Source organism: Cyprinus carpio, chromosome B22 (assembly GCF_018340385.1).
Source record: "Cyprinus carpio isolate SPL01 chromosome B22, ASM1834038v1, whole genome shotgun sequence".
In the NCBI taxonomy this organism is placed as follows: domain Eukaryota; kingdom Metazoa; phylum Chordata; class Actinopteri; order Cypriniformes; family Cyprinidae; genus Cyprinus; species Cyprinus carpio.
Window position 1 is genome coordinate 21,339,394 of NC_056618.1, and position 25,340 is coordinate 21,364,733.

General features: G+C 35.4%; 1 protein-coding gene across 1 annotated transcript in view; it reads right to left on the minus strand.

The window, feature by feature from the left end:
- Positions 1-25,340, minus strand: part of LOC109064589 (low-density lipoprotein receptor-related protein 1B-like) — a 252,014-nt gene that overhangs the window by 158,229 nt on the left and 68,445 nt on the right. The window contains 9 exon segments of the mRNA XM_042749544.1: positions 4,024-4,149; positions 4,502-4,642; positions 6,248-6,376; positions 10,353-10,542; positions 10,651-10,870; positions 15,869-16,049; positions 16,440-16,676; positions 21,215-21,358; positions 22,816-23,002. Coding sequence (XP_042605478.1) covers positions 4,024-4,149; positions 4,502-4,642; positions 6,248-6,376; positions 10,353-10,542; positions 10,651-10,870; positions 15,869-16,049; positions 16,440-16,676; positions 21,215-21,358; positions 22,816-23,002 — 1,555 coding nt within the window.

Genomic DNA, 25,340 nt, shown 5'->3' on the forward strand with positions numbered 1-25,340 from the left:
TAGTTATTGATCACACAGCATTAAAAAATGTATCACAAAAGAACAAAAATTGATCTGTGAAGTGTTTTGAAGGCCAAAGATAACTGTTTTCCCTCATGGCTGTACGAGGCCGACAAACTGCCCAGCAGGGACAACGAGAGAACTTGAATCAAGGCATGAATTACTGATCAAACCTCGGTCGCAATTTAACAAAGGACACTATAAACAAGTTAGAAGATGGTTTAGCACAACCACTTACAGTCAAAGAAGGAAATGGTGTAGGACAAAACAGACAGTATTAATAGTGGGAGAAAGATAAAGTCGAGTCTGCTCAGATTTGAGACATAAATGAGCAGCTCAAACATTCTCCAAAATATCTTTTTTTTTTTTTTTGTGCTTGATCTGAGAATAAATGTAATGCAGGTGCAGAATGACCTGAGATTGAGGAATTTTCTTTTTCATATTTGGGTAAACTATACCTTTTTTTATGTTTTGAAAACAAATAATAACAAACATAAAATTAAATAATAATAATTAGTAGTAGTAGTAGCAATAATAATATTATCAAATACACAAATAAAGACAAAAAACTAATGAGACCTCTAGTAAAAATATTCTATTCTTTTTTTCCCTTAATTTAATACAAAACTTTATTTATAAATTAGGTTAAATTCATCATAACAATGAATATAAAAAAACAGACTCATATAAAAATTACAAAATATAAAAACACAAATTCTAAATATTTTCTAAAAAAACCAAAAACAAAAAATACAAAAATAATTCCAAATAACAAAAAAAATAAAACAAACAAAAAAAAAAAAACTCAAAAACCAAGTAAAAATAATATATATATATATATATATATATTAATAGAACACAGATGTTTCTATTTTTTTCTTTAACATTCTAAAGTAAAGCAGGGCCAAAATGTCTGACAAAACTAGTTAATTATTAGCATAACAATAAGCAAAAAACTACAAAATAAATTAATAAAAACAAAATATAAATAATAATACCTTTTCTTAAACCTTTTAAAAATAAAAGTAGGGTCCAGAAGTCTAAATAAATGAATAAAACAATATCTAATTCTGAAACTGCGAAATATATATCTAACTAATAATAAAACAATTCAAAAATAGTTTTTTTTTTTTTTTTCTTAAACCCAAACCATAAAAACATACTCATCGTGGGAGAAAAATAGCGTCTCCTCAGATTTAAGAAGGGACTTCCAGTCTTTGTAAAAGAGCAGCTCAAACATTCCTCAAAGTAGCTATTTTTGTGCTTGGCATAAGAATAAATCTACCCTAATGCATTTTCTGAACAACATTAGAGAAAATGAAAACTGAATTCTCATATTTGGTTAAACTATACCTTTTTAGCAATAACTGAAAACCAGGAATAGAAGACTCCCTGCATTTCTAGCATCTTTCAATGTTGCTGCAAAAGGACTGCAGGTGTTTGAATAACCTTTGAAGGTCAGGTTGTGCTGTTTTATGAAGCTTTGAATGAAGGCAAGCAAACTGGAACATACAGACAAACAGGTGCAGATTTTAATTCTGACAGAGTAACAGACCACAAGTTTGGTTGTTTACCGATTTTATGCATATCAATGTAGAAATAGTAACAGGTTAAAATATGAAACGAGCAAAGTGTGGTGATATAAATGAACGATGTGTCAGTTGGCAACAATAGCTAGTTCATCATAGTTTAGCTATGCATGAAGTTTGTTTGGGTCTCATTTCTACCAATTTTGTTATTAATATTTCAGGTTTTGGTACTGTAGGTGTATTTTGAACCCTGCTAATGAGAATGTTTCCATCTGAGTGTCATCTTGGGAGTCTTGCCAAAAAGTCAATGCCGTTGATCTTAACGATCTATTCATCTTCAGAGGGTGTGAAACCTTTTTATTTTATTTATTATTATTTCTCGTTTTTAGCCTGTAAGTCACGCTATACAGAGCTACTTAATTACAGAAGGAGTTAGGCTTTTTTTTATGTTACACTTTGCAGACGATTAATTAGTTCCCTCAAGATGTCATTTTGAAATTCCAGGTTTGAAAGCGACCTTGTACTGAAGGTGCCTTTGAAGACTGAATGGAGTTCAAATCGTAAATAGTCAAGAAAAGTGAGCATTTATTTTGTGCCTTTTTTATATATATATAATTTTTAAAATGATTGTTAAGTCTCTCTTGACAGAAATGGGAACTAATTGGTCGGATTTTAATTAGCAGTTCTTATGAAAAAGGATTTTTGCAACTTGTTGCCACAAAAGAATATATATATATATATATATATATATATATATATATATATATATATTATATATATATATATATATATATATATATATATATATATTCATCATATTAACAGGAAATAAGCATAATAATACAATAATAATATAATAATCTACTTTTATAGACAGATAGATAGATAACCAGAAAATAATAAATATAATATAATATTTATACTATATTTTATTATGTATTATATATATTATTATGTTCAATTATTTGTTTATGTTGACATATGTTGAAATAATAATAATAATAAATAATAATTTTCATTACAAATAGCACATTAAACTTATTAATTAAATCAATACAAAACTTAATAAAAAATAATAAAATAAAACCTTGTATTATATAGTCATATCATCATATTAGTGTATATTGTATAGTATATTAGTGTAATATTGTATGTTTATAAATTAAAATTATATGTTTTATGTACTATTTGTACCTCATATACGCCAATATAACAAAATAATAATAATAATAAAGAAAAAAAAATAATAAAATACTATATTAAAAAAAAAAAAAAAAAAAAAAAAAATATAATATTAAAATATAAATTAAAATTATATAATTTAAATTTAAAAAAAAAAAAAAAAAAAAAAATAATAAAAAAAAATAATATAATATTTTAATTAAAATTTGATATTTTATATTTAAAGGTTTTATTATTTTTATATATTTTTACAAAATACTTTAGAGAGAGAGAGAGAGAGAGAGAGAGAGATAGAGAGAGAGAGAGAGAGAGAGATTTCAATACAAATAGTATATAAAACCTATAATTTAAATCAATTAAAAATAAATAAATAAATAAACCTGAAAAGTTAAAAAATCTTGAATAATACCCTAAAATGTAAAGTCTGTCTGAAAGCCACAGGAATGAATCCACCCCAAATATCATGAATTTCCTTTGACAGATAAGCAGACTGTAAATTACAAGCTGGCACGAACTCTCCTTCCGCCTTCCCTACTCTCCCAAACACTTGTTATTGATTTTCTCTGAATTCTTCTTTTGGAGATTAGATTAGAAAATTGTATTACCCACAAAGGAGAACTTTGTCTGTAGGCTATCTAAATTAAATCGACTGCTGCCTGTTGGCGAAATGTGTGAAATTTGTCTCCAGCCCCTTTATCAAGTGGCACGATATGACTCTGACAACACGTTGTGACATAAACACAGCATCTTTACTGCGATATTGATGTTTCGGATTATGCATTTATCCCTATCTCAGGAAAACCCCCAAAGGAGGCGACAGCTTGGACGAAGTCTTCTAGAGATTTAGACCACAGGATATGGTTCAATCTAAAAGTAAATTAGATGGCGGATCCTTCCAGGAGGTGTAAACTTAACCGACTCGGTCATTCGCAATCGACGACCCAAAGCGAGATGCGGAAACGTTCATGAAGGACTCAAGCTCACTGGGCCGAAACAGATGTGTGTCAGGTGTAAATCCCACCAAGTGCATGATGAATTATGTGGGAGAACCTAGTTTCGTTTCTGTGCAGTCGTACACTGGAATGTGTGACATGGGCCCATTCCGATGGGAAATTATACGGGGGGGCGGAGGGGTAAGACTACTTCTCCTCTCAAAGCAACGCATTCTCCGATGGCACTAGCTTTGAGTGCGGGTAGCCTACAGCGAGCAATGTGTCTCCCAGCGGTGGGGCCACTTGGCGAAGTTGTTCCGGATGGCTGGGCGCATATACGGGGCCGTCCATGTAGGACAGGGCTCCAGAGTGAAGCTCACCAGAGCAAGTGCGGTTGGACTCATCCTCGTTGCTGCCGCAGTCATCGGTGCCGTCACACAGCCATCTCTTCGGGATACAGCGGTTGTTCAGGCATTTAAATTGGTCCGCTGGGCAGCTGCGATTGGCTGAGAAGAAACAAACGGCCTGTCAATTGATAACATAAATTCATCTGAAAGCATCTGGGTGTCCAAATGTTTTACGATGTGTCATACTAACATACCGTAGCATACTCTATCCCACAATGCAATGTGCTCAACTTGATCTTTCTTTTCAAAGTAACTATGATTTTAACCCTATAATGCCTTCTGTATCACATTTGAAATATTGTATTATATACAGTTATATTAGTATTTGTCTGTATACATTTTTGAAATTTTTATAGATTCTTTTTATTTATAGTTTTCCATTTTCTATTATGGACATAGTCTTTGTTTCTGTAGGTTCGTAGTTGGACTACAAAAGTAAGAGAAGACCTACAGCAGAGGTGTGGATCTTCATCGCTGCCATCTGAGCAGTCATCATCCCCATCACACTTCCACGAGAGCTGAATGCATCGCTGGTTCTGGCACTGAAACTCTGCTGGGCCGCAGCGCTTTGTCTTAGTGACCTCTGATGGGGCTGTAAAGACAAGCAAAAAAATCAAACAAAAACACACACACACACACACAGCCTCTTCTCTCTGTCTCTTATACACATGCACACCATTTAAATAAATAAATAAAACGATTAAAAACTATAAATACATATTTTATAAAAATCTGACAAAACACACAACAAAATTACTAAAACTTTAACTAAAATTGAAAACTGAAAACAAAATATAATAATTCAAATATTCACAAAACTATAATAGATATTATACTAAAATAACACTGGCACACACACACCGTGTGTGAATTTGAATTGAGGTTGTTTTATTTTATTATAATTATTATTATTATTATTATTATTATTATTATTATTATTAAATGTCCAAAATTTTGAGGCCACTAGTTTAATTTAAGACAAAAGAAGAAATCTTTCAAATTATCACCATTAAAAAAAAAAAAAATTAGCATTTTTAGTTTTTTTTAAAGATTTAGATTTTTAAAGCATTAACTTTATCTGCTTGGTACGTTTCTCTAAATAAGAATTAAAGGGATACTCCACCCCAAAATGAAAATTTTCTCATTTAATCACTTAAATCCCATGTCGTTCCAAACCCCCAACAGCTTTGTTCGTCTTCGGAACATAATTTAAGATACTTTGAATGAAAACCAGGAGACTTGTGACTGTCCCATTGACTGCCAAGTAAATTACAGTACACTATCAAGGTCCAGAAAATTATGGTGCTATGGTGATGCGGAGAGACACAGAGGAGACGAATTGTTGAATAAAGTCGTAACGTTCCGGTTGAACCACTGATGGCAGATGAACTATTCTGACGATGTCTTTCAGAATTTCTGGACCTTGACTGTGTAATTTACTTGGCAGTCAGTGGGACAGTCTCAAGTCTCCCGGTTTTCATCCAAAATATCTTAAATCGTGTTCCGAAGACAAAGCTTTTACAGGTTTGGAACGACATGAGGGTAAGTGATTAATGACATTTTTTCATTTTGGTGTGGAGTATCCCTTTAAGTAAATTCTACTTCTTGAATTCCAACTGAACTTCCTTTGTCACATGGCCTACTCAACTAAAGTAAAAGTGGCCAGTTCTTTACTTCTGAATTATGCTTAAACCAGGTACACACACACTTCCACCATGTACTTATAATGACACATAAAATAAAAAGTTAGCAAAACAGGAAGTCATGGAGTCATTTATGCCGTAAATTGAATCCACATGAGTTTACAATGGATTTAAGGCCAAGCCACACACAAACACGAACACAGTTACAGCCAAACCGCAGGTTAAACGGAGACATTCACACGCCCCACTGGAAATGGAAATCAATGGACATATTCAGCTTAACATAAACATATCTGATCTGTTGTCATATTTTCCACAAACCGCCACCATTATTGACCAGCCTGCTGGTGCCAATACAAAATCTGCATATTCTGCTCTAACCACATACCACTTGTAAATCCCAGAATAACAATCAATTACATCAGCTCTAACCACACATGATGCAACAAGTTTTCAGTGGCCAGTAATATTTCTGTTGCTCATATTGTGCAAATTATTGCTCATATATCATATTATGCCTGGATAATTATTATGTATGACTAATAGAAGCTTACATGAACAGGTGATGTTATCTTTCTCCAAATGTTGGCCGTCTGTGCAGGCGCACATGCGACCTGCAGGCGTAGCAAGGCATAGAGCCGAAGAGCTGCAGCCACCGTGATTTGCCGAACACTGGTTATTACCTGAGAAAAAACACAAAGAAAGAAAAAAGCAATTTTTTTAATGCAGTTTGGAGACATTATACATGGTTGAAGATGTCAAATAAACCATAATTTTCATATGTTTATGTTAAAAATGTGTTGAAGAAGCTGCATTAGTTAGTTAGCTACACTAAAAGCTACAAACAAAATGTATACATACAAACTACAGTATATTAAGGCTACTTATATGAATAATATTTCATGTATACAATTATATTAAAACAGTTTATGGGGCTGTAAACCAATGAAAATGTTAATTAGGGTGACAAAATTACATTGAAAATATAAATGTATATTAAATACAACAATAAAATGTTCTATTTGTATATCTGAGTCGAAAAAAGTCATGAAAAGTGCTACTAAACAAAAATATTTAACTGAAATGTAAATTAAATTAGAAATAAAAATGTCACTTTTTCCTCAACTATTGGCTTTAAAAAAGAAGTTGCAGTTACTGTTGGTCAACGGACATATTTATGTAACAAACTTGAAACCGGTTCGAAAACCACATTGGAAAATTTTCCATCCTGATGGAAAATTACCAGTCGCATGGATTTCTATTGAAACGACTGAATTTCACAAATTAACATTCTCGAAGCTTTGAGTCACCTGAATGATGATAGGAATCACCTGAACCAATTACTTCGCAAATGATTTTGAAGTGCTAGAAAACCACACTCTAGTGACGCCTACCTGTCACAACTATGTAAGGGCTGGGCGATGTAATCGCATGCAATTGCCACGCGCATTTCGTCAGTAAAGCCGGTTCCCTGATTACTGCTAAATCGCCATCACCTGCTTTCAAATGCAGCGGCATTTAATATACAGTGCCATAGATCACTGACAAGCTACGCAATATCCCGTTCATTATCGCAGATGAAACAACTACGAAAATGAAACAAAAACTTAATACAAAACATGCATAAAACAGCAACTATGTAAATGACACAAAAACTTAAGCCAAAACATGCATAAAACAGCTTTTACAAACCCATTGCAAGTGTGTTCTTGAAAGTATAGTAATTTAAAAGCAATTAAAATAATAAAATACCTTAAAATATGAAGTGTCTGTCTAATGTTTTTTTTTATTATTGTTTTTTTTTATATTATTAATAACTCGCATGATTTGCATAACCCAACGGCAAACCGTTGAAATTTCGAAAAATGTTGTGAAACCGTTATGATGCAACAAAGCCTCGTTTACTGAAATCCCTTAACTTTTTGATACGTGCTCCGAACCACTGCTTCGAAACAATTATTCACAAAGGTTTCGAAGCTTCACAAAGCAGTGCTTCAAATGTGCCCATAACTAAATGTGTCTGCACTTAACTCAAGTGAATCAGTGAATCATTTACTTAAACCAGTTCTTTTATGTTAACCATCTTTAGATTTACAAAAATCATTTGAACAAGTTACCTTGACGACATCTGCTCATATTTTTGTGGTGTTTTATTACTCTACACAAGTTTGCAAGGAACAAGATCATGAGCGTTAAACTAAATGTGTTACCACAGACTTCAACTAACAGCATGTCCAAGCACTCCAAATTAACAATTAAATGCTTTTTCCAATGTAAATAGCTCTCCCAGTGAAGCCCAGCATCCGGAGAGGACATGAAATGCCATGCTCAGAGCCTCTTGTCTAATGAATATTGATCCTTGCTCCATTAAAATCAATGATGCAAGTATCTGGCATAGACTCCCAGTGAAGAATGGCATCAATTGGACTCTACGGGACATGTGTCCACTGAATCATCTGCAGAGATTAATGCAGATTAAAGCTGATCACGTTAATTGAACAAACAGTGCTTTTCGCTTTTAGTCGTTAAATATCATAATGCACCATGAGTGCAAATTACCATATATACAAATCATTTGTACATAGATGAACATCATTGTTGCATTTTAATGTAATTTTACAAGGAGAAACTGATAGTCACATAGCAGATATGAAAAGTCTCTTTTTATAGCTCCATAATGTATTTACAGAAAAAGATAAAACTGTTCAAACATCTATATCATTTCCTGAGGTAAATGCTAAACGTTTTATGTGAATATGAGACTGTAAACTGAAACCACTGACCATTTCATAGAACAACAGTTCTGAGCAAATGATACCCAGCTCACTCTCAATTGTCAAGTCAGGCAAAAAAATGAGTCATAGCAAGCTAATGTAGCATAACGCGACAACAACTCTAACTCAATTCCTGAACAGAGCTAAGTGAAGCTTGTAAAATGATAAATAGAGAACATTAGACCATTTGCTTTTCTGATATGCTTGTAACATGCACTTAGCATTGTTATATCATAGCTTATACATTGAGTGACATCTCAAGAATTAGTTAAACAGTGCATGCTATTTATCAAATCCAAAATTACATCCAAATGTTGTACAATGTATGATACAACAGCCAGACATGTTTAGTAAAGTTTAGATTTCATAAACAAAGGCTTGTAATTTCCACTAAAAGCTAAATGCACTAGCAGGTTTTTATATATATTCAGCACAGTTCCACTTGGCTGCATTAGCTTAGCGTGTGAATTCACTATCCAATGTTGAGTGCTTCAGTGGGCAGTGCCGTCCCCCACAGTGTTTCAGACCCCCTATGTTGCAGACTGACAGGTGCTTACAGCTGCCAATAGCTTTAATCACAGGTTCCGAAATGATGCACCGAACATCTGGTCAACATCAGTAGCATAGCGTAAACATGATTTTCAAGCTGTTTGATAAGAACAACAGCATATGAATTACAACCATCGACCACCTTGGAAAAGTTTCCCAAGTTTTACCTTCATTATCCATTCCCATAAGTCCCATTTGGACACCTTTTTAAGACCCTTTTGTGGATATTTAAACTGGAGGGTTGCTATACCTTAGTTTGTCTTTTTGTTTAGCCGGTCATTGAAGTTGGAAAGCGATTTAAGTGCAGGTTACAATGTCACTTATTCATATTTCTACTGTACCTGAAAAGGCTGGATCAATCCTGGCCTGCCATTGGCTTGCTGTCATTAAGAATATAGTATCTGTACCAGATGTAGCATATGAGTAACTCTAGAGAAGCCGCCACAGCGATTAACCTTGAGCAAAAATTGTAGACCAAAATAATCATTCCTGATCCCCCTCAATCACCTTACTAGCTCACAGCACCTATGATGTGTACAACTAAGAAGACAGTTTTGATCAAAGCCATTTTATCCCGTCCAGAATAAGTTAAGCCACCAAATATAGTGGTTTAGTGAAAGAAAATATGTGCAAAAGTCACCACCAGTGGTGTAATTCTGTCTCTGTAAATTCTCTTGTAATTTGGATGTACTGTACCCATTTCTGCACAGCAGGGCAATGGAGAAAAATGTCACAAAGCTGAGTATAGGCGCCAAAAAACTGCCCAGTTCCTCAGAACAATTGCTCGTCACTGGAGACATAAGTGGAGACCTGGTTCCAGAACCTCAGAATGACAAATCATACAAATTTCCTGCAAATGCCTTCAAATTAGCCTTTAAAATATGAGAGAAGTTAGGCTTATTTGATCTGGGCCCCAAAAATGCTTGGATCATGAAGTCTTAAGGTTAAAATTACCATTAAGTATCCTACTCTGGGAATATCCGTTGAAAAGCATTTATTCAAATTCACAGACTTGCCGGTGTGGCATTAGTTTCTAGAATGTTCAGCCGTTTAAAAGGTGAACATATATGGGCCAATATATTTCATTTCCATATATTGTACGGTATGCCAAGTGTGTGCCAACACAGGATTTGGCCTCTAGGCAAAGCTATTGGATGATGATAATGATATATAAATAATCAGACCACCCCTCAGAACTCGGGCGATTTAAATCTTAGCGTTTCTAGAAGACAGTCAATAGCTAGACATCAAAGTCCTTCTATATCATCGCAGACCTTGGCAAGACTTCAAGAATTCATTATGGCTTAAAATCTACAGCATACATAATCATATTTACCTTTCTGGCTCTGCGGGTCATACACCTGAATCCCGAAGAGAGGTGGTCTTTCAGCCCGCATTAGAGCAACATCATTGGATGACAAATCCAGACGGAATATCGAGGCGTTCATGTAATCCGTCCAGAATATATAATTCTGGTAATGCGCAATCCCAAATGGATGATTCAACTCTTTCCCGCTGTACACTACCTGTAAAAAGTAGATCCGGTCTGTGAGTCACAGGGAAATATTGAGATGAACATAGAGAGGAAACGGAGGTGTCTGAGAACTAAAGAACCAACTCACTCATTTACTAACCATTCTGTGGCTGCTGTTGAGGTAGATTTTCTCGATGTGGTCATAGTAGGCGTCACACCAGTACATGACGTTGGAGGAGTGGTCCAGAGTGAGGCCGTTAGGCCACAGCATGTTGGATGTGACGAAGATCTGACGGTGAGATCCATCCATCCAGGCCTTCTCTATCCTTCCTCTGCTGTCAATTAACTCATCCTCCTCCCAGTCCGTCCAATACATCCATCTAAGAAACCAAGTGAGAAATTATATCTTTAAGATCATGACACCTTGCTGAAGAGGACCAGCTTAGACCAGAATGAATTTCCATTCTGCTCTAGATGTTTTAATACAGATAGGCGTTGTTCTGGTGTCTCAGGGCTGGGAAACTCTGGCCTTGGAGATCTACTGTCCTACAAAGTTTAGCACGGACCCTAATCAAAAATGCCTTCATGCAATCTTCAAGACTTTGGTTAGATTTTTCAGGTGTGTTTGTTAATGGTTGGAGCTAGGGTTGGAGAGACTCTGACCATGGAGATCTACTGTCCTACAAAGATTAGCACTGACCCTAATCAAAAATGCATGCTTGTGAACGTCAAGACTTTGGTTAGATTATACAGGTGTGTTTGATTAGGGTTGGAGCTAGGGTTGGAGAGACTCTGGCCTTGGAAATCTCCTCTCCTACAAAGTTTAGCACCAACCATAATCAAAAATGCCTGTGTGTAATGTACAAGACTTGGGTTAGATTTTTCAAGTTTGTTGGATTAGGGTTGTAGCTAATGCTGCATTTGATTTACCTTGGAAGTCAGATGTTGGAGCTGGGGCTGTTAGTTGACCACAAGAGGCTTGGTCGACCACAATTTTATTAGTCGCTTAGTTGCAGGAAAAAAAAAATCCACAGGCGAACTCTCGCATTCCATGACTAACAGATAGTTAATGGCTGGTTTATGTGGTAATATAGGCTAGTTACATTGGGCAGGACATCCAAACGCTCATGCTGGCCTATCATGATCAACCTCAAATATGGCTTATCATCTGAAAAATATTAGCAACTTTACATGGCCGCTCAATCTAATGTTAACCCAGAGAAATGTGCACTGTTTCACACCATGTCTACACCGGACAACTGTCACGTCTGGTGTAGACACGGTGTAAGTGTGTGCACAGGGAGTGGAAGATGAACAGTAGTTCACTGCGGGACAGATGGAGGCGCCGGTGCGGTCACTTGCTCTTATAATACTCCATAAATTTTGGTCATACAGATAAGATATTAAAAAAAATATATTTTGAATCTGTAAAGACATTATTTTTATTTGTGTGCACTTACAATAACAACAAAATGCGCTTTTGTAAAATAATGAAAGCAAATAGGACGTGCTTTCTGCCGTCTGACACCTTTACCTTACAGACATAAAAAATATGAAACTTGCATACAGGAAACTTGCATACAGTATCTACCAAAATGTCTACTTTCAAATAAACCAATTCATATGGAAAACATTCTCAGATTATGTGATCCGTATGAAACATGCATACAGGTGCATCAATACTGCGGAGATGAGTCAGTGTGGCAGACTTCATCTCTTAAACCAAAAACAAAGAAAGCAATAGTTTATCAATGAATTATTAAAATGTTAATGCAGCCTCCTGTTTTTCCCTAACACATTCATAATCATTACTTCTGCAGTGCACTGTGGCAAGCTTTATGCGTGTCCTTGAGCGCTTATTAGGCTACGTATGCAATTAAAGGTTAGGTATTAAGATTTAAATGGTTTATTAATAAACGTGTGATTAGTTCACTAATGCTTCAAATGAACTAGTCTACTAGAAAAATCTTTAGTTGGGGACAGCCCTATTAATGCCATAGTTTCATGTCCACAAATAGAGGTTGGATAGTACTGTGTGCACCAGTTTATTGAGATAAAGACAAATATAAGTGTTAATAAACAATATTTTACTACTGTTTCTCTTCTGTTGTTGTGATTCCTCTGAGATTCTAAGTCCGAACTCAGACTTGGGAGGGTGTTACCGTGACAGGGAACTTGGAATTTCCAACTTCTGAGTACAAATGAAATGCAGCATAAACTGCTGAATCTTGAAGGCCAGAGTTGCCCACACCCTTTCTAACCAATATCCAATACTGGGTGCCATTTAGCAATTGGGAAATTCTTGAGATGCAGGATTTGAATGCCTCACACCAGAACTAAAGACAATGGTAAGAGAAAATCCAGCTGGTTTTGGAACATTGTCGCTGGTTTCTAGCTTTTCCAAGCTGGTCGTAAGCTGGTAGACCATCTTAGACCAAGAACAAACCAGTTACTAGCCGGCTGTACCAGTTCAAGTTGGTCAAATTGGATTTTGGAATGCTGAGTTTAAAAGTCAGTTACAAAAAGGTAGATTTGTCTTATTTGAATAAAGTAAGACTGATTACCCCTTGGTTAACTGCTAGTTGGTCAAACTAGTTCTTAAGACATAGTATTAACATACTGGCTATATTTATGCAACTGGCCCTGGGTTTGCTCAAAGGTGCCTTCTAAAAGACAGCTCATTGTAAAATAATCCTTTAAAAGAATTGAGTACAATATCTACTTGCACAATTGGATGTTTTTATTAATTCATGATTTATTTAGAAAGCCAAAACGTTTTGTTCTGCACCTCATACAAGGTCCTTTTTTTCCAAGTTCAAATTGCTCACATTTCACAACATAAACGTAACACTTTGACATGACCTTGCGCATTTGAACGCAGCCTAACATAACACAACAGAGGGAATTGACTCCCCCCACTCATATTCAGTGACCTGTTGAATAATTCACGAGACAGAGCTTTGAGTGACAGCACCTGCTGTGAACAGGCAAACCTGGCGAGTGATGGAGATGGAGAGCAAATGCGATCAGGACCTAGAGTCATAACAGCTAATCCTCCATCTTATCATGTTAGCACAGACAGGAAATGACATGCGTACATGGGATACGGAAGGACAGATACGGTAAAGGACAGTTTTAAGAAAAGGAAATGGGATTTAAAAGGGGAGAGATTAAGCTGGGATAGGTACTGAATATTCAGCATACCGGCAGCTAAAGCTTAAGCGGTGATCCGAAGTTCAAAAAAAAAAAATTTGTTTGAAATTTTAAACCAATTTCTAGTAACACAATTACAGATTAATTGCAGATTAAATCTGATTACTGGTAATTATTCCAAAGACTCCAGGTCTTATTTTCAACTAAATGATCTGAAATTCAAAGAGACCAAAGCTATTAAAAACTGACAACCCAATCCAGAAACCCATTACCAGGATAAACATGTCAAGTGTACAGCACATGGAAAGAAGTCACTGAAATATAAGCAGAAACTGGAACCTGCCTTTAAACTTTTAAACCTCTTATGTCAGGCTTCACCGTTCTGCCAAGGCAGCGATTTGCAGTCATGGAGTCTCCATATTCCCTTTAAGCCTTTCCATCTGAGCAGTGACATCGAATAAGGATGTTCACATTAGATCCCTTTGACACAATAGTACATCTGCTACCTCCTGTCTTAGATTTAAATTAACAATATTATTGAATAAATGTGTTTTGTAACTCTAAGGAATGTAAGTATAATCATGGTATAGTTCCATGGTTTTCGGAGTAATAGTAAAAGATTTATATATTTTTTTTCTTTTAACATTTACCATCATATAATTATTGGATGTATACTATGGTAATTCCATGGTATTCCTCAGAATATTGTTATACTTATTCAGTGCTATATATCAAAGTGCCATGGTTATATATATATATATATATATATATATATATATATATATATATATATATATATATATATATATATAAACAATACGATAATACTTTGAAATACAGCATGCTTTAGGTACCATAGTATTTGGTAATCTAAGGTAATTTCAAAAATGCTATGTTATTTTTTGTCATTATCAGTGTTTTGTGTTTATTATTTCCTACATACTATAGTAATACTTTACATATCATTTTAATATTATGTTTTTGGACCTGTACCATGATAATTCCATGGTAGTCTTTGAAGTACTAAAGTACGTTTTTATGCTAGACATTTACCATCATAATACCATTGTTTCTTTGATATCTACCATGGTATGCATAAAATACAGTAACATATACCAGGTGCCACAGTATTACAATTTTTCAGAAACATTCTGTAGCATATTAACTTGGAGTTCAAAGTAAATACAGCAATAATAGACAGTAGCATAATACATTAAAGTAGCATGATACTATCATCTGATGCCATTCCATGACTTCTTGGCCAATGTGTGATGGGAAGTAACTGATTACATGTAATCTGGATTACATAATCAGATCCTAAAAATTAAGTACTTGTAATTAGTACATTACATTTTAAAATGCTCATAATCAGATTAAAGTTACTTTTTTATGGATTACATGATTACATATAATTCACACAATGGCAGTAATTATTCATAATTTCCACAATTTTTTTTCCCCTTTTCTAAATAAACCTTCCACTTACATACAGTTTGGGAAACCCTGCTCTAATGCAATGTTTAATGCATTTCATCATTTTGATGACAAAGAATGGAATATATATTTCTTTCTCTCTGTTTTTATTAGTATTATTATTATTAGTATTATTGTTTTGTTTTATAAAAACGGAACACAATAATCCCATTCAAGTCGATGTGATATAAATTAGTTAAATCAAAAGTAATCTACAAGTAATTAATAAGTAGTCAGACTACATTACCTAATACATTTAATCATTATTATCTTACAAACTACAGTTTTTGTCTTGTAATTTGTATTCAGTAATGGACTACAATTTTTAAGTAATCTACCCAGCACTGCAAATTTACCAAGACAAACCACAATATATGAAAATGGTAATGATTCAATATATCAAGTACTATAGTATTACAATGTTTGTTTGTTTGTTTGTTTTTTAGACATATATTATAGTAATAGCTTGGAGTTTAATGTAAGTCAATATTGTGGCATTGCAGCACCATAACATATATTAAAGTACCATGATATTGTCATTTAATACCACCACAGTGCTTTTTGTTAATGAAACTAGAGGAAGCACAGGGTTGTCGAAATTTCTTGATGAAATCTCTAAGCGCAAGGGGCAAACATCCCGCCCCCAGTGTGCTCTAAATGGCTGGATTTCGTCCAAGGCTTTAACAGATTGAAATCCCTGCAGAAGAATCTTTTAAATGCTTCGGTAAGCAGGAAAGGTATCATGGGCTTACCCGTTTAGAGGATCCACAACAATGGCCCTGGGATGAGACATATTGCCTTCTAAAAGCGTTCTCCTGGTCTGCGAGGGCCGATCCAGCCCGGCTACGCTGATGGTCTTTCTATAACCGTCATTTGTCCAGAACAGGTTATTACCTATCCAGTCCACTGAAATACCCTCAACATTATCCAGCTCTGGAGAAAGAGAGAGCAGAAAGAAATTGAGAAAATGTTGTTCTTTTAGCTTGATAACATCAAAGACAGCTCAATTAATCACTGTCCTCCTCTAATTCTTCCTAGTGAAATTATGCGGTATCGACCGGCGAGCTTCCCCGACGACTGAATTGCACAAAATGTATGATAAATAACTTCCCATTTGGAAAACAACAGAAGTGCTCAAGTACAGGTGGCCTGATTTTACCATACCATGCCGCATGGTTGCACAGATGATTCATCACCAAGGTAAAGCGAAAATGAGTTTGTTAGAGAATATTTAAGAGCTTTTTACGCAATAAAATTGCGGTACGGCTCAACAGAATTACACAAAACCCAACATTAATCTCTGAGAAGACACTGTAAACATACCGTCCTTAAGGATCGTTTCCCGAGCGGTTCCGTCAATCTTCTGCCGTCCAATAAGAAAGCTTGTAGTGTCTGCAAAGTAGATGTAGCTACTCTCTGCATGGAAATCCAGCGCTCTGGGACTCACGAGCCCTTCGATTTGAATCAAATGTTCATCTCCAGACTTGATATTCATATCCAGACCTCTGATAACCCCGGGCCGTCCTTTTCCGTAAAACAGGAACAGCTCGTTCTTTGGTTCTGTGAATACACGATTACCCAAAGTAAACAAACGCAGTGGCAAAACGTAGTAAGCCTTCTGCCACAGTACTGTCAGAACTTAATTAATTGACATAATTAGCCTCCTTTTTCAATTCAGTTCTGCAAATTAAAGCCTTTGACAAAAATGTATCCAAAGCGAGAGGCTCAAGCTAATTACATTAGCTTAATTAAAACCAGAATTAGTTCCACCGATTCGATTCTATGCAATCAATCATCTTTTGGTGCATAACAGTTACATTGTGTTTGTAATTGTATCTGAGTGTATGTGTGTGTGTAGAAATAACTGGGGACAAACAGGGTCCTAAGTGGGGGCAGCAAAGAGAGGGACACGTTCATATGAAGCACAATGTTTTCGAAATTCATTACTTACAGACTGCAGTGATTGCAATTATTATTAGGTCTGAGATCCAGAGAGACAAGAGGAAGAAACCAGGATGAAGGGACAGAGGAACCCAACAAGAACAGTTATGTGTTTCAAATGATTCCTTTCTGAGAGAAATTTGAGCCATTATTGACTCTCGAGCAAATGCCATTCCATTGCTTTCAAGTTTTATTTAATAAAGATTGTTCCCAAGATGTGAGAATGAATGGCGAACAATGGTATTGACTTTCATGAGGCTAAGAGAGACAGGAATAAAATTTTTGTGTGAACTGCTTTAAATAACCATGTCCTGTTCTTGTATAATCCAGTGAATTAAATAATTTACAAATGAATGGTACTTCAACTCATTCATAACAAATGAATGACGAGTCTGGCTTGAGTTCAAAAACAGCTTGCACTCGAGATAAAAACAAAAAACTAAATTGGAGAAGCCACATTTAAAACCACTTTAAAATAGAGGATTTATGCTCCCATTTGATGCACATCATTATATATGATTTCTGAGAGCTGGATGACACATGGCAGTGATGAATAATATCAGAGGATGTAAATGTGGGAAGTCACCTGATGACACGCCAACACACTCTTGACAACTTGTTATAATTCAGACAAGGTGACAAATCGTCATATCTGGTTTATACAAAAAGGTACAACTTTAAGTAGAAATCATGGTTAGGGTCAAGTATGAAAGGCTTTTTCTGCCACAGAACAAAAAATATATAAATAATAATAATAAAAAAAATGCAACTGCAACTTTTTATCTCACAATTCAAACTTTTTTTTTCCTTGCAATTCTGAGGGGAAAAAAAAAGAACTTTGTGGTATAAACCCAGAATTCTATGGAAGTCCGTTTCCACCACTGCATAAAAAATAAATAAATGAATAAAAATGGCTACTTTTTATATCACAATTCTGACTTTTTTTTCTCAGAATTGTGGGATATAAACACAATTGCGAGTCATTAAGTCCAGTTCTGAGGGGAAATAAGACTGATATGTTCTCAGAATTGTGAGATATAAACTTACAATTCTGAGGAAAAAAGTCAGAATTATGAGTTTATATATCTCAGTTCTGACATTATTTTTCAAAATTGCGAGTTCAAATCTCACAATTCTGAGAAAAAAGTCAGAATTTAGAGGAAAAAAGTTGCCATTACCTTTATTTACCTTCATGCAAGATGCAAATTTGGAATTCAGAGAGAAAAAAAAATGGTGAGATGTAAATCAGATTTTTTTTTTAAAAAAAGTCAGAATTAAAGGGGTCATATGATACGATTTAAATTTTTCCTTTCTCTTTGGAGTGTTACAAGCTCTTGGTGCATGAAGAAGATCTGTAAAGTTGCAAAGACTAAAGTCTCAAATCCAAAAAGATATTCTTTATCAAAGTTAAGACTCTGCCACGCCCCCCTAAAACGGCTCGTTCTAACACACCCCCACATGTCTACGTCACAATGTGGAACCATTTGAGTAATGTCACCCAAATGTTCACGCAAAGAAAGAAGGCATGGTTTCAGTAACTGCAGTTAGTATTGAAGCAGCCATGTCAGGGAGATGCTGTGTGTATCTAGGCAAAAGCAAAAGCACTTTACGTGGCCTTCTGAAAGTAGATGCATTTAGGAAGCTTTAAGATTACTTACAACAGAACAGCAACGCATTTTATGGACGACCGTTTCGTGAACCTAGGAGAGGAGGTAATTCAGACTTTGCTACTACAGTCTGGCGCTTCTGAATCAGCTACTGTAAGTATGTTTTGTTATTAAAGTGGTCATATGATGCTGCTAAAAAGAACATTATTTGGTGTATTTGGTAAAAAAAAATATATAAAAAAAAAAAAAAAAACAAAAAAAAACAAAAAAAAACAAAAAACAAACAAAAAAAAACATTATTTTCCACATACTGTACATTATTGTTTCTCCTTTATGCCCCGCCTTCTGAAACGTGTCGATTTTCACAAGGCTCATTGCTCTGAAAAGCGAGGTGTGCTGTGATTGGCCAGCTATCCATTGGCCGAATGCCTCAAGTGTAAGATGGAAATGTTACTCCTCTTAACATATTGTGATGCCCTGTCCAGCCAGAGCGACAAGACATAAACATAAAACCCATTATAAACATTATATAAACATGATTTCTAGTCGTGTCTTCTTTTGGAAGGCAAAAACTAAGTAGTTTCGCTTTCTCAACAAAACGAAGTGTTGAGTGAGCCGCGGCCTGCTTGAGGCGGATTCTACGAAGGAGCGTACCTTGTGCTTACGGCAACCACATGTGACGACCCCGAGCTGGACTCTGCTTCATCCACGGTGAAAGCCCATTCTGCGATCCACAGTGCAAAGTTGATGCATTTCCTCAGCGACCAGCACGGATCAGCCCCAGGCATGACGAAGCAGATATCATCCTCTTTTAGAAGGCCAAACAAAGTAGTTTCACTTTCACAGTGAAACACACAGCGTCTATACGACATGGCGGCGGCAACAACAATACTACAACGAGAATAAAAGGTACACCTTCTTTCTTTGCGTGAAAATCTGGGCGCCGTTATGCAAATCTTCCCACATACTGACATAGATATGTGGGGGCGTGTTAGAACGAGCCGTTTCAGGGGGGCGTGGACAGTCTCTTTTATAAACTTTTATAAAGTCTGAATATCTCTTTGGATTTGAGACTTTAGTCTTTGCAACTTCACAGATCTTCTTTATTCACCAGGAGTGTGTAAACACGCCAAAAAAAAGGAAAATTGGAAATCACATCATATGATCCCTTTAAAGCATTTGCTATTAACTGTGTGCATGTTGTGTGTGTGTGTGCGCGCCATGTGTGTGTGTGTGTTTGTGAGAGAGAGAAAGAGAGAGAGTCACACAGTGGAATCAGCTGTCTTTACCGTCTGTAGCTTGTGTACTGCAAACACATACGAGCTTCATCACTGTGTCTGTCGCGCGACTCTGTTTCCCTTTCGGGCTTGATCTGATGGTGAAACTAAGGATGTTATTAACTGGGTTTACATTTATTTTGAAAGATGAAGCTCGCGATTATTGAAATGGTCGTTACATTTCCGGCCAAGGCGTAATAGTGATTGGCCAATCACAATGCACTGGGTCAGCTGGCCAATCAGAGCAGACTGCGCTTGTCAGAAGCAGGGACTTTGTAGAAAACGACGCGTTTGAGAGACCTAGGCATAGAGGACCTACAATAATGTACAGTATTTTATAAATAATGTGTTTTTTGAACATTAAAGCATGTCAACATATTCTGTTACACCAAATACACAAAATAACGATCTTTAAAAACGCATCATATGACCCCTTTAAGAGATTTAAACATGCAATTCTGAGTTTATATCTTTAAGTTCTGACTTTTTTCAAAATATAGAGAAACAAAGTCATAAGTTAACTGTGAGATAGTCATAACATACAAATTATGGTACTGAGAATATGGTGAAAAAATGCTATTTATTTATTTTAATATGTGGCAGAAACAGGCTTTTATAGTAAAGGGTTTAGATCTATTGTTATGTTCTTCTTATGGTTTCACAATATGTTACAAATTATTAGCATTTTGGGCATGCTTACACCAGAGCCTGCATTTGGTTGAATAATATAGAAAATAATGCAAATCTCCAGAGTTTTCCTATGGCAAATTTATGAAGCGAAGGTTACTGATTTTTATGGCATGAGGTATAACTTAAACATAATTTGCAAACTAAATAAAACTGTAGACAATATATACTGTTATAGTAGTTCACCATCTGAACTTTGAGAAAAACTCCTTTTAAGATCTTCTGTCTTCCTACACACACAAACACACATATTCTTAGATAGTCAATGATCCTGATGCCAAGAGACAAAACATATCAATTTCCCATGTATTCTGCCCTAATGTGCTGAGCGTGGACTATTAATCACAGAAACGTGTCCATTCTTCAGCATCTTGCAGCTCCATAAATTTGGTCATGAATTTCCATTTCAACAAACCCACGAGGGCCATCCATCTGATATACGGTTTCAGATAGCAGAACCTCTTCCATTGGGAATACCCCTAAAACCATTTACATGAGAGACCCGTCTCCCAGAGCTAATCAGACACCTGGGAGCTCCAGGAGGAAGAGACAGAAAAGAGAGATTGTTTTTTTTTGTGACCCTCACTTTTGCATGACTTCCCGTCGCTGGCAAGGACATGGCCGGTCCGGCATCGGCACACGCGTGATTTGTAATTGTGGCTCAGTAGACAGATATGCAAGCATCCACCCTTTCGTCCGTGTGTGTCAGGGCTGCATGCATGAGTCCTGACTGGAGAAAGAGAAAGATCAGTATCGTGGAGCTAGCATTGGAAAACATCACTGAAATAGCACTGAAAGCATCACTTCAGCCACAACCTGAATAGTTTATAATTATAGGGTTAGTAAACAAATGTACAGTATGCCGTTAATACATCTGATAAATAGTGCATTATTTAGAATGGTGTTTCACACAGAGCAGGAAAAAACAATGATGCTGTGCATACAACAGCACAATAAAATGCTAAATGCTAAATGCTCTTTGTGAGATTTTGACAACTTTATTAGTCACTTTGCACAGCAAAATGGTAATACAAGATCTAGTGCAGTGTTTCTTCAATGTTTTAGGAGGATAAAATTATTAGAATGGTGTTTCACACACAGCAGGGGAAAACAACACTACATGCTACAAAAGAAAATGCTAAATAATAAAAGGCTAATTGTGTACTGTTAGGAAAGCAAAACATAGGTATAAACTCTTTAAAAGTGGAGGAGAAAATGTTTTTCATATTTAGGTTGATTTTCAAATTCATTAGTCACTTTTAGCACATATACAGTTTCTATAATGGGATCAAATGAATAAAACAGTGTTTAACGTACAGCAAGGAAAAAGCAATGCTACATAAAATGCTAACTAATAATAGCAACTGTATAGTATGCACATGAAAACAAACAGGCTTATAAACTTTTAGAATGAAACAGAAATATTTTCCATATTTTGGTTGATGTCAAAGATTATATGTCGTATTTAAACACTACAATTTTGACACAAATTCATTAGTCGATTTGTGGTACAGCTAAATGCTAATTTAAAATTTAGCTCTGTGTTTCTTCAATGCTACATAAATGCTAACAATAAAAGGCAACTAATCGTGTAGCTAGGAAAACACACACACACACACACATACACATATAATAATTATTATTTTTGCCATTTTTACAACTTTATGATATTTTGACACTAAGTCATTATTCACTTTGCAATATGGCTAAATGCTGATACTGCATTTAGCCCAATGTTTCTTCAGTGTTTTAGGATGGCAAATGTTGCTATTTATGCCCTTAAAAATTGTGAAAGGTCAGTTCATTAAAGTATACAAACACCTTAAAACATCTTAAGAACATGAAATCTCCCTTCTGATGTTATTCCTCACACTTGCGACTTTCGTAAAGTCGCGACTTCGCATCTTACAATGAAACTATATTTCTTATTTTAAACTTTGCCTGACAATTACTTTCATATTTTACTTATATTTTGGCTTGTTTCATCGGTATTAGGCCTTAGTCATAAATTGTTGCAATGTAACAACGTACATAAAAATACAACATTTTACGAAGAAATTTACTAACAGAAATTGAATCTAATATGATCATTTAAGTAGAATTCAGTCCAAAAACATTAAAGTGTATCACTGTTTTTAATCTGAGCCATTGCTGATTACATTAGTAATGCTCCAACAACAAGTTTACCTGTAGGTTGAGCCAATCTGTGATAAACTCGGACAGCTCTGGCACTTTCCAAAGTGGTAACAGTGTTTGTGTCACTGCTGTTAAAGCGATTTATCCTAAATATGTCCACCTTGGTCTCTCTGGAGGGTTCAGAGCACGTCACAAACAGGTAATCTTCAAAGAGCGCTAATCCGTACAGGTGCGACACCTAGAAATAGAAACATACAGTAGGAATAAGGAAAGAGAAAGACTCATCTAGAGGCCATGGCACCTCTTCGACTTAATTCTGAATGCGACACAAATACGTCTGCTTAAATTCGCTTCTTTAATCCATCCAGCTATAGAGCCGATGTAACATTCGGTGAATAAACAGCAGCCCCGACAGACACCAGTTGAAATATGCAGGGATCTTTGATGTCACATCTGTGCTACAAATTACCGGAGGGTAGCGTCAAGGCTTTGATTTCAGGAAAAAAAGGAGAAAGACTGACGTCAAAAACAAATGAGTTAGAGGTGGCAGAGTTCATTTCAGGTTATCTTTCAGTGCCAGCTTTGAGAAAAACGCACCAATATAGCCTTCGATAGAGTCCCAGGGAATATGCTAGAGCTGAGGCTCGCAGGAAATGGATGAACAAATCAATAAAAAAAGCACACAAAAGAGTTGTAGTGAGAAGCCAGGACTCTGCAAGGTCAAAACAACTCGTGCTCAACCAGGCTAACGGATCTGGCTGGGGACAATGAGACGGTTTCAAAAGTGTCAAGGAAAAAAACGAATTTACATAAAAAGGTCACAGTTTGGGCGCTTGCTCCCTGTGATTTCACAAGTAGGATGTTGATTCTGGAACTATTTGACTGACAAGAAAATCTTACCGGATTTGACACAGTTTGCCAGGTTAGTAGCATAAAATATTAAAAAGATTTACTTTGTGGTGGCTACCATTCAAAAGTTGATACAATTTGTTTTGAAAGAAGTATCTTATGTCCACTGCATGTATTTACTTAAAAATACAGTAAAACTGTAATATTGTGAAATATTATTACAATTTAAAAGAGGTATTTTCTATTTAAATATATTTTATTTCTGTGATGCAAAGCTGAATTTTTCAGCATCATCACTCCAGTCTTCAGAGTCACATGATCTTTAAGAAATCAGATCTGCTGATTTGCTGTTTAAGAAACATTTTCCATTATTATCAGTGTTGAAAGAAGTTGTGCTGCTTAATAGGGTTGTGGAATATTTTTATTTTTCATTATACATTAACTTAGATTTTTTTTTTTTTTTTTTTTTTTTTTTTTTTTTTTTTTTTAAAGGATAGTTCACCCAAAAATGAAAATTCTGCCATACATGCACTCTCATGTTGTTCCAAACCTGTAAGACCTTCGTTCATCTTTGGAAGACAAATTAAAATATTTTTGATGAAATCTGAGAGCGGTCTGACCCTGCATAGAGAGTAACAGAAATAAAATGTTCCAGGCCCAGAAAGGTAGTAAGGACATTGTTAAAATAATCCATGTAACATCAGTGGTTCAATCTTTTTTTTTTTTTTTTTAATGAAGCTACGAGAATATTTTTTGTGTGCAAAGAAAAAAAATAATGACCTCATTCATCGATTTTTTCTCTTCAGTGTCAGTCCGTCACCACTGAAGAGAGAACCATGAAGCATGAAATAGAAATCTTTTGTAACATTATGACAGTCTTTACTGTCACGACTGATGCATCCTTGTTGAATAAATGTATTAATTAAAAACAAAAAGTTGCTGATTCCAAACTTTCAAATGGTATACTTGACCCTTATTATATACCAAAGTACACACATTTCTTTTTTCAAAACGTTACCAAAATTTGGTTTGACTTGTTGATTTGCATAGTATCATAAACTTGAAATGTTATTTTGACTTTGGAATAAGATGCGATGTGAACCAGAACTAACGTTGATCAATCAAAGGTTTGACTGTGAGAGACTAAATTGGGGGTTATGGATACAGTTGACAGGAAAGTTGTTCCACTGACACAAATTGTTGAATTCACGGTCACCACTACTTCATTCAAATTCAAACCAACATAGGAACTTTTGCCAGTAAAAGCACTGTGAAAACTCTGAACACTTAAAAAACACAAACAGTACGTTGACTGAATGTCGATACTTAGCATGAAAAATGTGTAAAAAATAAATAAAAAAATACAAATCATGTAAACCATGAACACCTGCACACAGCCACTTTCCAAAAGAATAGAAGGAATTTGTAAAACTCTTTTCTTAAATATCACATCAGAGTATTAGTTAACTCCAGATGTCTCATAAGGCTGATAAACAACCACGGATGGATTATCTATTGTTTTTTGAGAAAAATGCACGGGTTTGACAGTGCCCTTGGCCCATACTATGAACTATGGATGAAATTTATACTGAATTTATGAAGCTATGAATTTTGTATCACCATACTTTTGGGCCTGTTCAGGGGGTGAGGGAGAGAGGCCAAACTTTATAGCCTTCAAAATAAACTGCCTTAAGAGTTATTCAAAGGAGCATCATTTATCACAGCTT